The sequence below is a fragment of the Gobius niger genome, assembly GCF_951799975.1.
Source record: "Gobius niger genome assembly, chromosome: 1".
Taxonomy (NCBI): domain Eukaryota; kingdom Metazoa; phylum Chordata; class Actinopteri; order Gobiiformes; family Gobiidae; genus Gobius; species Gobius niger.
In genome coordinates, this window is record NC_136852.1 from 37,183,218 (window position 1) to 37,197,077 (window position 13,860).

A 13,860-nucleotide genomic window follows, 5' to 3' on the forward strand; every position below is an offset into this window, starting at 1 on the left:
TTACATGTGCGAATGACAGAACATTATGGTCAAAGCTCTGAACTCTTTACTAGATTATCTTTTTAAAGCATTTGTTGATAACTAATAGATAGATAGATAGATAGATAGATAGATAGATAGATAGATAGATAGATAGATAGATAGATAGATAGATAGATTCTATTTGAATTTATTAAAGGTCAAGTAAATTTTTTTGTCTGAAAAAGTTTGAAGGATTGACTAAAGCGAATGGGGGGCCTGACCTTTATTGTTGTGGAGTAAATGTATTTTTGCCTCCACAGAGTACAGCAAAAAACACACGTTCTTACATTGTCTACTCCTATTTGTTTCACTGAGGCACGGATTTAAAGACTTTCATTTCAGAAATATCAACCATGATCCATAAAATATATATTAAGAGCAAATACAAACACAGCTAAATGACCTGCCCAACACCTGACCTGTTTTAACTCTGTTCCTTTTGCCTGCAATGACATCATCCTTTTGACATAATGGGGTTAATGAAAATATATTAAGAGCTCTCATTTGTTTCTGACATAAAATACATTTCTATGAACAAAAGTCATTAGACATAGATGCTAACTTTGATATAGACAAGATTTAACACGTGTGTACATAGTACTTATTTATCCTTTAGCACAATTCAATCTGTCAAACAATATTGACTCTTCCTCTGTGAGGCGTGGTGGACGTGTCCTGTGGTCGGTGGCTGTTACGAGAAAGAAAAAGGAAACAGATGAAGAATCTACAATTATTTCTTTATTTTTCACAAATATGTTTATGGAAATTTTTAATTTAAGGAAAATATAAAACACACACATACACAAACACAAGAATAAATAACCCCCCCTCCCACCCTAAAACCCACCCTTCATTCAATTACAGCAAAATCATTTTCTACAAATCAAAGTGTTTACAAGGCGTAGAGAGGGCAGCCACATGCAGGGCTGGACTGGCAGAAAAAAACGGCCCAGGACTTTTGGGTCAAGACCGGCCCTCAAAAAAAAAAAAAAACAGTCATATTCAATGCAACAGTCGAGGTGATGAGCAAAACAATAAGCCCTTGGCTTGAACTAAAACAGTATAAGCTACGACTCGAGGACAATACAGTGCCTCTCAAAAGTATTCATACACCTTGAACTTTTGCACATTTTGTCATGTTTACAACCCTAAACATAAAGATTTTATTGAGATTTTTTTACTGAACGTTCACACACAAGCAACCGACAACTGTGAAGTGAAAGCAAAATGATACATGATTCTGTTATTTTTCAAAAAATAGAAAAGTGAAAAGTGGGGCGTGCATAAGTATTCATACAGCATTTTCTGAGTGCATTAAATTGCCTTTAAAACATTCCTAATGACTCCAGAATGTTCACTCCTTGGCCTGACGGTTAAATAGAGGCACCTGTGTGTAATCTACCCTCAGTTTAATTTCAGCTGTTCTTTTAGGCCCTCAGAGCTGTGGTCGGAGTATATTGGTCACTAAACAACATAATGAAGGTCAAGGAGAACACCAGAGAGGTCAGGGATAAAGCTGTGGAGAAGTTTAAAGCAGCATTAAGTTATACAAAGATTTCCCAAGATTTAAACATCTCCCGGAGCAACTGTTCAATCCATTATTCAGAAATGAAAAGAGTAAAGAACCACTGCAGACTTACCAAGACACGGCCGCCCACCTAAAATATTAGATCAAACAAGGAGGACACTGGTAACGGTCTTTATGCACATTTCTAGTCTCAGTTTGTCACAGAGTTCAGAGTCCTCTCTTCCAGCTCATATGAACCATGGTCAAAGTATTTCCTCATAAAGGCGTCCAAAAGTGGAGACAACACAAAGAAACATGTGTGTGATGTTGGTCAGTAGAATCAGAATCATGTGTCAGGTTTGTGAATCCGATCACTGTCAAATAATGATCCGGGAAAACGTTTGGACATTTTCTTTTTGGAAACTTCTTTCGTTCTCTCTTCGCGGGAGGTGTTCCAGGCATGTCCTCGTGGGACAAGGCCTCGTGAAGGCCCAGGACACGCTGGTGGGACTATGTCTCCGAGCTGGCCTGGTGTGGCCTCGGGGTCCCCCCAGAACAGCTGGAGGAGGTGTGTGTGGATCAGGAAGTCTGGGCATCTCTGCTGAGGCTGCTGCCCCCACGACCCGACCCCGGATAAAGCGGAAGAAAATGGATGGATGGAAAACTTCTTTAAACAACTGTTTCTCTCTCAGAGACAGACGGCTACGCGTTATACGTGACCGAGCCGAGGGGAAGAAAACCCCTCATTAGAATGATCATTTTCCCTCTATAAACATATTTATCACACACCAGTAAAGTCAGGCCATAATCAGGTCTGTGTGAATGGTTTTTACAGCAGATTGTTCAGTAGAAGCGAAAAACAGCACTCGTTACAATGGAACATGAAGCTAACATTAGCTTTGCTAGCTTCCTGGTTAGCATTGTCCATTTTATAAGTACTGATAGGCTGATGGAGTAGTTTTGGAGTAATTATATAACATTTTATCTTTAATGAAGGTTCCTGAGTCATCCTCTGTACTCTGTAGTTGAAGTGTTGAACGTTTCACCTCTCATCCAAAAGGCTTCGTCAGTGCACTAAGGTTCCGCTCAGCCCGCAGACCAGTTATAGACCACAGGGAGGAGCTCCGCTTGGCTTAATCCCTCCCCTCTAGTAACAGCTCCTCCCACCTGAAGGTAAACATCTGTGTAATTTGGTGTGATTTAAGTCGTTAACCCTGAACTGCTTCAAACATGACCATATATGAGTGTGAGGGTTAAAGATTGTGATGCTTAAAGTTGTGTTTCATATGTTGTGTGATTTTCATTGGGGTAAACCTTATTGTTGCATTTCTCAAAGACCTTCGGCCTGGGTCTCTATAGCCTGTCCGTCCATGGGAATGGATCTCTCCTTCTGTAGTTCTGCCCAAGGTTTCTCTTTTCTCCTGCCGGGTTTTTGAGTTTTTCCTTGCCGTGCTGGAGAGTCTAAGGACGGGGGACGCCCACGCGGCTCGTCGCCACCTCCTATTGGACATTATATTTGCCATTATATTCACCTGAACTTTTAATTGTCATATTTATTGCTCTGTTTTATTGCCTTGATGTTTGGTGCAGCCCTGTGAGGCAACTTCTGTTGTGATATTGGGCTATACAAAACCATTAAACTTGAAACTTGAAACCTTCTTCCTGCAATCGGCCTCCGAAAGCAACACAGATGCAAAAAACCACAGCTGCTACTGGGGCACAGTCACCTGTATGTAAGAACCCTTTGTAGGTGTTGGTGTCTCCGTCTCCAACACTTCATGAATTGTAATAGCTCTGTATTGATCCAGGTCATCTCATACTGAGCCACTGGAATGTGTTAAACTACCAGACTAATGGTAATTAAAGCCGCAAGCGGCGATGTAGGCCCAAACTCTTGCACCGGCAAGAAAAGAGAAAGCATTAGAAAAGTGTCAAAGCCATATTTGAAATGCGATTGTTTACAGAGAAAAGTTGTAGAAAACAAAAACAATAGTCCCTTGCCGGGGCTGTGTCGGGCTCGGGCCTAATAATAATAATAATACATTTTATATGTTTGGCGCCTTTCGCCTCACATCAAGGAAACAAATGAAAAGGAAAATGCAGAAACATTAAAGAACAAAAACAAGACAATGTAAAGTTCAGGCAAATGAAGATCTAGGTAAACATAATGTCCAGAGAAGACGGAGGCAGCAGGAGGTGACGAACCGTGTGGGTGTCCCCCGGCGGTGAGGAACAACTCAAAAACCCAGCGGGAGAAACAAGAAACCTCAGGGAGAACCACAGAAGGACAGATCCACTCCCATGGAGGCTATACAGAACACTGGCAAATGGGTTCCTCAGTAAACGGGTCAGAACGTCCAGTTCATGTTGGAGCTTCAGTTCTTCTTGTCCAGTCTCTGTAGGCGGGGTTCCTCCATTCCTCCCTTAATAATTGTTCATAATTAATTGTATTTCAGCATCATTCATTTGGGGGAGACGTCTATGCCTTCCAGACATCAGGCTATAATGACTGCAAAGGATTTGCCAAATATTACAAAAGGAAAACATTTGATTTAAATTGTTACTTTTAGTCCCTTAAAAAGTGGGAGGCTAATATATAAAAACGGTTGTAATTCCTACACCGTTCATCCCACTGGGATTAAATAGCCTCAAATTAAAGCTGAAAGTCTGTTTCATTGAAATCCATTGTGTCGGTTTTTTGAGCCAAAAACACAAGAATGGAGTCAATGTCCCAACATTGATGGACTTGACTATGTTACTCCATGATTCCATTTTCATATGTTTTTTTTTGTATCTTGAAACAACCTCGCGGCTCCAGTGCAGAGCCTCATGAATCCCTGCTCTATAAGGCTCCCGACCCATCGACAGTGATTTCAGAACTCACTGTACCAGATGAGAATTGATTTATAAAAGTAAAGTAATTAGTGATGAAGCAGTTCAGTACCACAATAATAATGACGACTGCAGAGTAAACAATGGCAGTGTTTCATGTTGCTTCCTACAAACTGGTGTGGACGTCCTGGCCATGCTCCACACACTGACTCGTGTGTCAACAGCATCACTTTAACACATGTGTTTGCTTTGACCATGTGGTTCCTAAGAAAGTTTAATTAAGCCACTGTTTGTCAAGTGCACTTCCTGAAACAGAGACGACATCCCACAGCATGAGGAAGCTACTTAAATATCAATGAAATCAAGTCTTTTGTGACATAGTTTTACAGTAATACATTATTTAAAGTACTGTAATAAAACTTCTAAAACACAATATATCTCCTTTGGCAGAAAATGTATTAGAAATAATTGTTTAGAACCTTTATCACAGCAGTGAAACTCATCATTTCAACCCTAGTATTCCTGAAGATTGTGTCAAATGTGGTCAAGAAAACGGGGCACTTTATCATTGTATGTGACAGGGTGAGGAACTTCAAATCTTTTGGAAACAAATTTGTGCTCATTTCTTATGTCATTGAATGTAAAATGCCCTTAGATGGTCAACTCTGTACACTGCACATGTTTCCAAATAGCTTCAAATGTAATACAAAAAACAAGAAACTTTTTGGTGCAGGTGAAATCTGTTATTGCTCTGAAATGGACGGACACAGAAAGACCTGGAGTCAAACAGTGGATTAAAGTGATGTCCTGTAACTTAGCGCTGGAGAAAGTGACATGTACGGCCAAAGGAAGGACTTTAAAGACATGTGGCTGCCCTCTCTACGCCTTGGATTTTGTTGTAATTGAGTAAAGGGTGGGTTTTCGGGTGGGGGGTATTTATTCTTGTGTTTGTGTATGTGTGTGTTTTATATGTTTTGTCCTTAAATTGAAAATTTCCATAAACATATTTGTGAAAAATAAAGAAATAATTGTAGCTTCTTCATGTGTTTCCTTTTTCTTTCTCGTGACAGCCACCGACCACAGGACACGTCCACCACGCCTCACAGAGGAAGAGTCAATATTGTTTGACAGATTGAATTGTGCTAAAGGATAAATAAGTACTATGTACACACGTATTAGATATTTGCTATATCAAAGTTAGCATCTATGTCTAATGACTTTTGTTCATAGAAATGTATTTTATGTCAGAAACAAATGAGAGCTCTTAATATATTTTCATTAACCCCATTATGTCAAAAGGATGATGTCATTGCAGGCAAAAGGAACAGAGTTAAAACAGGTCAGGTGTTGGGCAGGTCATTTAGCTGTGTTTGTATTTGCTCTTAAAATATATATTTTATGGATCATGGTTGATATTTCTGAAATGAAAGTCTTTAAATCCGTGCCTCAGTGAAACAAATAGGAGAAGACAATGTAAGAACGTGTGTTTTTTGCTGTACTCTGTGGAGGCAAAAATATATTTACTCCACAACAATAAAGGTCAGGCCCCCCATTCGCTTTAGTCAATCCTTCAAACTTTTTCAGACAAAAAAATTGAACACTAAGTGCTTTACATATTAAAACCCAAACATCACATTATGGTTCTATGTCCTAACAAACCGCAACACTTTACCTTCAATAAATTCAAATAGAAAGCTCAAGAAAAGTTTCCTTCAAAGTTATAATCTAACTGTAGATCTTAAAACCAATTAGCACCAGAACTGGCACTAACGACAATGATATGGCAATGATGATACTTGTTTTGTAGACGAGCTTTGGGAACCACTGCCATATAGGAATACAGTATAGCCTTCTATCTATCTATCTATCTATCTATCTATCTATCTATCTATCTATCTATCTATCTATCTATCTATCTATCTATCTATCTATCTATGTATCTATCTATCTATGTATCTATCTATCTATCTATCTATCTATCTATCTATCTATCCATCCATCCATCCATCCATCCATCCATCCATCCATCCATCCATCCATCCATCCATCCATCCATCCATCCATCCATCCATCCATCCATCCATCCATCCATCTAAATGCTTTAAAAAGATAATCTGGTAAAGAGTTCAGAGCTTTGACCATAATGTTCTGTCATTCGCACATGTAACTCAAGAATATTAATTAAAACGGTCATTTCAAGCGTGAAATAAGCAAACTAAACACTATCTGGGTGTTCCTGAAGTCAAACAGTAATGAGACGCTTGTACACAGATCACAGTTTTGGAGATGGCTGCTCTTAGAGTATATAAGAGCAGAGCTTTGTGCTGGTCAGTACCTCAGACTGGAGGAACCAAGACAAGACTCTAAAGGTTGGCCTCTTCTTCTTCCTATCACTCGACCACTGACATTTCATGAACGAATCTGTATTTTCCAGGTTTTTGTTGCTGGACGTCATCGTCATGAAGCTGCTGGTTTTGTGTCTGCTCTTTGGGGCCGTACTGGCCCTGACCAGAGGTGAGCTTTAGAGGATTTAGACAATCATGTTCAGATGATTTGTGTATTTTCCACATTCTAACTGTTATTGTCGTCTCCTGCAGCTGATCCATCTGAGGATAAACCAAAGAACGAAAGTGAGTAGCTACAAAAGAGATCATAGGACATTTGTGAGGAAGCTAAAGTTTACACATTAATGCTGTGCAATGGAAGACTCTTCTCTTACTCTGACATTGGAGCTGAAGATCCCCTCCCTCCCCAACCCTGACCTTGTGTACTGTGTATATCCCATATCTTTGTGCATGTGCTTTGCCCTAACTTAAACCTGATTGTAGTTTTGCATATATTCTTTTGTACCCATGACTTCCTCATGACTGATATATTGTTTAAACTTTACAGAAGTGGCTGATCCAGAGTCTGTGGATGAGACTGAACAGACTGACGGTGAGTGAGAGCCTGTGTTCCACCAGAAAGTGACTTTGAACACAGAAGATCACAAAGTAACACAACAATGATCCGTGAAGTCCTAATCTTTTTGATCCTATATTGCAGAAACCGAGGGGACTGAGCTGAGTGAAGGTGAGTAACTCTCATATAACTCCACAGTGGACATTACTAGACCTACAGAATATTTCGAGAGACGAATAACACAGCTACAACATCACCCAACTAGGATTTCGTAAAGTCCATCCATCCAAATAACATGAACTTGTAGTCTAGAGGAGAAGAGACAGAGCTCGCTGGATCACCGTGGTCGGATAGTGAGTGCTAGAAGATAGCAGGTACACTTACAAAACAGGTGCTCTTCAAGCTTGTAGGGCCAGGCATACTCTGACAAAAAGAGATGGGCTGAGGCACTCTGAATCTGCAGATAACATTTATATGAGTGAGTAGCTACAAAAGAGATCATAGGACATTTGTGAGGAAGCTAAAGTTTACACATTAATGCTGTGCAATGGAATAATCTTCTCTTACTCTGACATTGGAGCTGAAGATCCCCTCCCTCCCCAACCCTGACCGTGTGGACTGTGTATATCCCATATGTTATGTCACGTCTTTGCATTGTCTTGTGTGTTAAATATAAATAAACTTGCCTCAATTGTAGTAAATCTTAACCCATGACTTCCTCATGACTGATATATTGTTTAAACTTTACAGAAGTGGCTGATCCAGAGTCTGTGGATGAGACTGAACAGACTGACGGTGAGTGAGAGCCTGTGTTCCACCAGAAAGTGACTTTGAACACAGAAGATCACAAAGTAACACGACAATGATCCATGAAGTCCTAATCTTTTTGATCCTATATTGCAGAAACCGAGGAGACTGAGCTGAGTGAAGGTGAGTGAGAGCCTGTGTTCCTCCAAAAAGTGACTTTTAAAGGGATATTTCAGGATTTTTGGGCCTAGTTATCCAGAGTGTTGCCCTATGTCAAAAATCCTGAAATATCCCTTGAACATAGAAGATCACAAAGTAACACAACAATGATCTGTGAAGTCCTAATCTTTTTGATCCTATATTGCAGAAACCGAGGAGACTGAGCTGAGTGAAGGTGAGTAACTCTCATATAACTCCACAGTGGACATTACTAGACCTACAGAATATTTCGAGACAAATAACACGGCTACAACACCATCCATCCAAATGACATGAGCTTGTATTTGCTTCAGCTGAAGATGAGGACGGTGCTGGAAGGGGTAAGTGAAGCTTTGAGGTCTGTCGTTTTCATAAAGAAGCATCAATGTGACGAATGAACGACTCTTCAGCCAAAAGGTGTGTCTGCAGAGCTCGGAGATGGTGCAAATACAGCGGACGCCGTTACGTGTATTTCCCATACCGCTATCATTGGTCTCAGGCCCAGGTAACTGCAAACTGACACGTGTCTAAAGAATGCAGTAAGTGAAAGTACTCACAATGTTCTCTTTCATCCAGAGGTACTGCCTGAGGTTCGGCGCGAGTCTTGCATCCATCCACAACAGCAGAGATAATCATTTCCTCAGGCTGCTTGCCCAGAAGAGACTAGCATGGATCGGACTGTTTGATGCAGCCAATGTGAGTCACTTACAACTTTCTCCAACCAAATGTAACCTCTTAACTCCCGCCTGAACCGAGAGCATTTTCCCCAGTTTGGCTTTACCCCAAATCCAAAAGCTTCTGGAAAAAAGCCGTGAAAAAGCAACAAAACTGAGACGAAAACAATGATGGAAATGTGACAAAAAAGTGAGAAAACATTGACAAAAAACTGACAAGAAAGGGACGAAAAAATGACAAAAATGTGACAAAAAAATCACAAAAAAATGACAAAAATGGGACAAAATGGGACAAAAAAATAAATAAATAATGTGATTTAAATTTGACAAAAAAAATTAAAATAAATTTGACAAAAAAATTAAAATAAATTTGACAAAAAAACAAAAAAAAAGACAAAAATGTCAGGAAAAAATGAATAATGAGTTGAATACCCAACAAAAAAATGATGGAAAAAAAATCTGATGACGTGAAGAAAAAGATCCTCTCGGTTCAGGTGGGAGTTAAGAGGTTCACAAGAATAAAAGAGTGAGTGTGTTGGGTTGTTTTTAGGAACGATACTGGCTCTGGGTTAACTCTGGACGCTATAACTACGCCAACTGGTGTCGTGGGCAACCAAACAACTATCGTCGATCTGAGCACTGCGTCTTCATCAACTGGTCAAGTAAGCCACTCTCTCTCTCTTATGTTATCAGGACGATAAAGTAAACCTCAACCTCAACATGTCTCATCCTTTACAGGCAAGAAGTGCTGGAACGACTATAGATGCTCTGTTCGCCTTCCTTTCATCTGCATGAAAAAGTAGTTCCAAACTCCTGGGCTGCAACATGAGCACAAACCAGCCAGTTATGCTCAAATATCAACGCAAATCTCAAATCAACCGTTTCTTTTTCCCGCTACTTTGTAATCAAGGAGTGAATCGACAAGTTGCATGTTTGAAGAGCTGCTCTTCGGGCCTCGTGCCTCACAGAGCAGAATGAAGGGTTTGGAAAAGATGCTTTTCTTCACTGTTCTTTCCTGTCAATTGTGATTAAAACGCTCAAGCATTCAAACCACGAGTCCACAAGTTTATTTGTTATTAAAATACACGTTTATGTGTCATTAGCACAGGCTCAGGATGTAAGAATAAAAGTTATGTCATAGGAGGTTTGACACAAAGGTTTTCTCCAGTCTAAGAAACACGACAAAAACCTTTCCAAATATCCCAAACCACTGAGATGCATAATCATCATTATTCACAGGAAACGCAATTCCATGAGTCTGATAAATTAAAAAAGTAGTATCTAGAATTAAAATGGATCATTTTGGGCACTCACCTTGGATAACAAAAGTAGCAGTTTGAATGTTAAAGTCAAGTACAACAAAACTAATTCTTTTCCCCTAAAATGTGGCAACTGACCCTGTACGTCACACAGCCGCTTCACGGTGAAGTTCAAAGATAAAACTGGACTTTTTACAGTAAAATGTGAGGAAAGCTCGTCAGTCTGGGCTCGGTTTCTGAAGAACTGACCAGGACAAAGCCTCTTATAAGCAATAATCTACGAGCCACAGCGTCCCATCACTGCTTGACTTCAGGAACAGATTTGGTTTCATTTGCTTCTGTCATGCTTGATTTCAAAGGTTTTGCTAAAATCATTTATCTGTTCCTGGTGGGAACTTCTCGAACAACACGTAACATTATTGCTTCTACAGACGGCACCTGAGGGCTTCAACATATACGGATACAATGGCAGTATTGGAGATTCAAACTGCCGACTTTATGGTTGGAAGGTAAAGCATATGGTCACCTCTACCATTTCACATGTGTGTGTTAGGGATGGAACGCTTCATCAAAATCCATTTAAAATCAATTCAAATTGCTTAAAAATGTGAATCAATGTAAAAAAAAAACTAAAAAAACTGTCAGATTAGTTCATTTTCATGTCTTGTACATTTTTTGTTATGTTGAGTTGACCTACAGATACAACAGTTACAGTATTTAAACCAAAATGCAGATGTTAAAATAAAATAAACATCTGTTGGTTATAAAATGACCCCTCCTGTAACCGCCACCTTAACGTGGTGGAGGCGTTTGAGCACCCGCATGAACCTAGGAGCTCTTTTCGGGGGCTTCGTGCCCCTGGTAGGGTCAGACAAAGAGCGGTTCAGGAGTCCCTTATGAGAGACCAACAGGCCCGTTAAATCGTGAGGCCGTCCTTCTGTGGACCCACCACCTGCAGGAGGAGCAATGAGGGGCTGGTGCAGCTCCAACAACGGACAAGTGGAAGAAGATGGATGGATGGTTATAAAATGAGTCATATGAATCTTCCTAGGGAGCGGCAGGTTGCTCAAAGGGACCTACACAGTGTGGGTGAGGTCCCATGGGTGGTCTCTCTCCCTATAGGGGTGGTGAGCCTGTTACTGGGACATTTGAATAATGGTTGAGGTCCTGTGGACACACCTACAGTGTCAAAGTCCCATTGGGGATTTTTCCCCTGTTTGGGACGACGGGTTGTCTCATGGGGCCTGTGCGAATAAGTAAGATCCCGGGATCCCGGGAGCGACCAAGATGAGGTGTGCCCAGTAAAATTGGGAGGGATTGGGGGGATCACCAAACTTCATCTACAGCTTTTGCTCGCGCTTCCTTTTTTAATAATATTCAAACTGTCATCATTGTTCACATGACGGCATCCATCCAAGTCTGTTAGTTTCAAATGAGGAGTTGTTCTGGCCTATAGGCTGCAAAGTCTCTAGTCCAGAAGCTTTCAGATTTGGGTAAAGCTGAACTGGAGAAAATGCACTCGTTAAGGCAGGGTCAGAGGTTAAACAGCTCACTCCTGACGATTTCTGAACTAGAATTAAAGAGCTCAGTCTGTGTTGAGTTTGCTTTTGTTTTAAGGCTCACTGCTGTAATGCTTTCTCACCACCAGATGGCGCCTCTACAATGTCTCCTACAACACTGTGTGATACAGAGAATTACAATTCTGAAAGTGTGTGAGGAATCATCTCCCCATCAGTGCATATGTTTGTATCATGAAGCAAATGTAAAGCAAATTAAACACTGAACATCTTATAAAAGTGAAAATAAAACAAGTCATTGTGTCATGTTTGCTCTTGTTCCTGCTGGGGTGTGGAGAGGGGGTGTTCCAGACGGGACAGAGGCCGGCAGCTGGTTTGACTGGGACTCTCCCTTTTATTTGAGAGGTTCAGTCCAGCAAAGCCATATTTACAAACTGTATGGATGAAGAGGCGGGGCTTAATGTAGCTCAGATCAACATTGCATTTTCTAACCAAGAAAGGATGGAGATACAGATGTGTTTGACATTATTAACAAATACCTGATCTTGAACTGATCGAACAGGGAAACAAAACCACACTTCCTGTTGCTCTTCCTCTGCAGCTAAAGCTAAAGCTAAAGCTAAAGCACAGGGCTGGGTACTGGTAAACAACACAATTCAACAACTTAAACTATTTAACAAGGACAAAAATTAGGTTCTACTACTATAAAAAAAAAATACAGGTGTTCGTCATATAATTAGAATGTCTTGAGGTTCATTTATTTCTGTAATTCAACTTAAAATGTTAGTTTAGTTTAGTTTAGTTTAATTTTTTTATTTGAGCAACTACATTTACCTGATTTACAAATACACATATACAACCAGTCACAGATGCTCAAAAGGAGTCGGCTGAAGCAAGAAGCTTATGGGCGCCTGCCCCACATTCAACATAATAAACGTTTACCATATACAGATATACATGAGGACTGTATCCACAACCAAGAAGAAGTTTGCACATAAAAGGAAAATGAAATTACATGAGTGGAACGTATAGACTCCATAGCATTTCCTATTAGATACTAAACAAGTAACAAGAAAATAAGGAAATAAGAAAATTCATGTATTCGATTTTCCAAACCTAGGCTCATACAACTGCGTTTAAGATTTACATTTATGCTGTTGCAGACATCAAAAATGAGAATTATGAATTATGATCATACAAAACAGATGCATTTGTTATTATCATTAATATTTGAATGTTATTACCATCAATATAATTATTTGTTTTATTATTTTTGATGACATCCTAGATATTGCGAATGAATATTATAATATTACAATATTATACTATTATACAGGCATATTTAATATTCCGAGATTAAGAGGGATCTTGTTTACTAGACACTGAGATCCTGATAAAACATTTGTTGTCATTACTATTGCCACTACAATATTTTTATGTACAAGTGTTGGTTGTTTTATTTTTTTATTATTATTATTATTATTTTTTTGCCCTATATAGTGTGGTGCATTAAAAGCCAGGGTGTGGAGTGGGCCAGTTAGGAAAGGGCAGTAGCCCCAACCAACAAGCCCCCCCCAGCTGCCCTAACTAGTGACTGTGTTGTTGAGGTGTTGTATCCAAAGCTGTGAGATGCTTTAAAAGACGAGGTTTCTGAGTCTGCTGGGCAGGGAGGGGGCAGGGAGGGGGCAGGGAGGGGCCTCTCAGACCAGCAGAACCACATCTCGCCTGCCCTGGTTAACTTCTAATTATATTGAGCAGCAAAATCAATGACAACATTTGCAAGGTCTGTTACTTTGTTTCAGTTGTGTAATTTCACAGATCTCCAGAAGGAGTAATTCAAGATCAATTTTGGTTGTCAACCATCAGCGTAGGTCTTAAAGATAATGGCCTTTAGTTCTCTTTTAAAAAGATATACATTTTTAGCACTTTTTAAATTGTCATCTAGATTATTCCATAGCCTCACACCTCTATGTGTAATGGTCTGTTTTTTCAGGGTGGTACGAACGCACTGTACCTTTAGATCCTCTCAAATTGTATTTCCCATCTCTGTTATTAAACATTTTTTGGAAATTGCTTGGAAGTAAGTTATGTCTTGCTTTATATACTGTTATTAGCGTTTTAAATTTGACGAAATCTTCGAGTTTCAGAATTTGCGATCTAAGGAACAGTGCATTTGTATTGTCCCTGAAACCAGCATGATTCAC

General features: G+C 39.8%; 1 protein-coding gene across 4 annotated transcripts; it reads left to right on the forward strand.

Annotated features, from left to right (window-relative positions):
• The first annotated feature begins 6,701 nt into the window (after positions 1 to 6,701).
• LOC306968487 (galactose-specific lectin nattectin-like) lies at positions 6,702 to 9,930 on the forward strand. Of its 4 annotated transcripts, none has more exons than XM_079563861.1 (13): positions 6,702 to 6,729; positions 6,795 to 6,874; positions 6,958 to 6,990; positions 7,253 to 7,297; positions 7,406 to 7,432; positions 8,012 to 8,056; positions 8,165 to 8,191; positions 8,376 to 8,402; positions 8,521 to 8,547; positions 8,617 to 8,711; positions 8,783 to 8,902; positions 9,431 to 9,542; positions 9,619 to 9,930. In XM_079563861.1, the coding sequence occupies exons 2-13, from the start codon at positions 6,820 to 6,822 to the stop codon at positions 9,681 to 9,683; spliced, it is 678 nt and encodes a 225-aa protein (XP_079419987.1). In that variant the 5' UTR covers positions 6,702 to 6,729; positions 6,795 to 6,819; the 3' UTR covers positions 9,684 to 9,930. The 4 variants fall into 4 exon arrangements, with proteins under 4 accessions (XP_079419987.1, XP_079419988.1, XP_079419989.1 ...); XM_079563862.1 differs by having other exon boundaries at positions 8,015 to 8,056; XM_079563863.1 differs by lacking the exon at positions 8,165 to 8,191.
• The last annotated feature ends 3,930 nt before the right edge of the window (positions 9,931 to 13,860 follow it).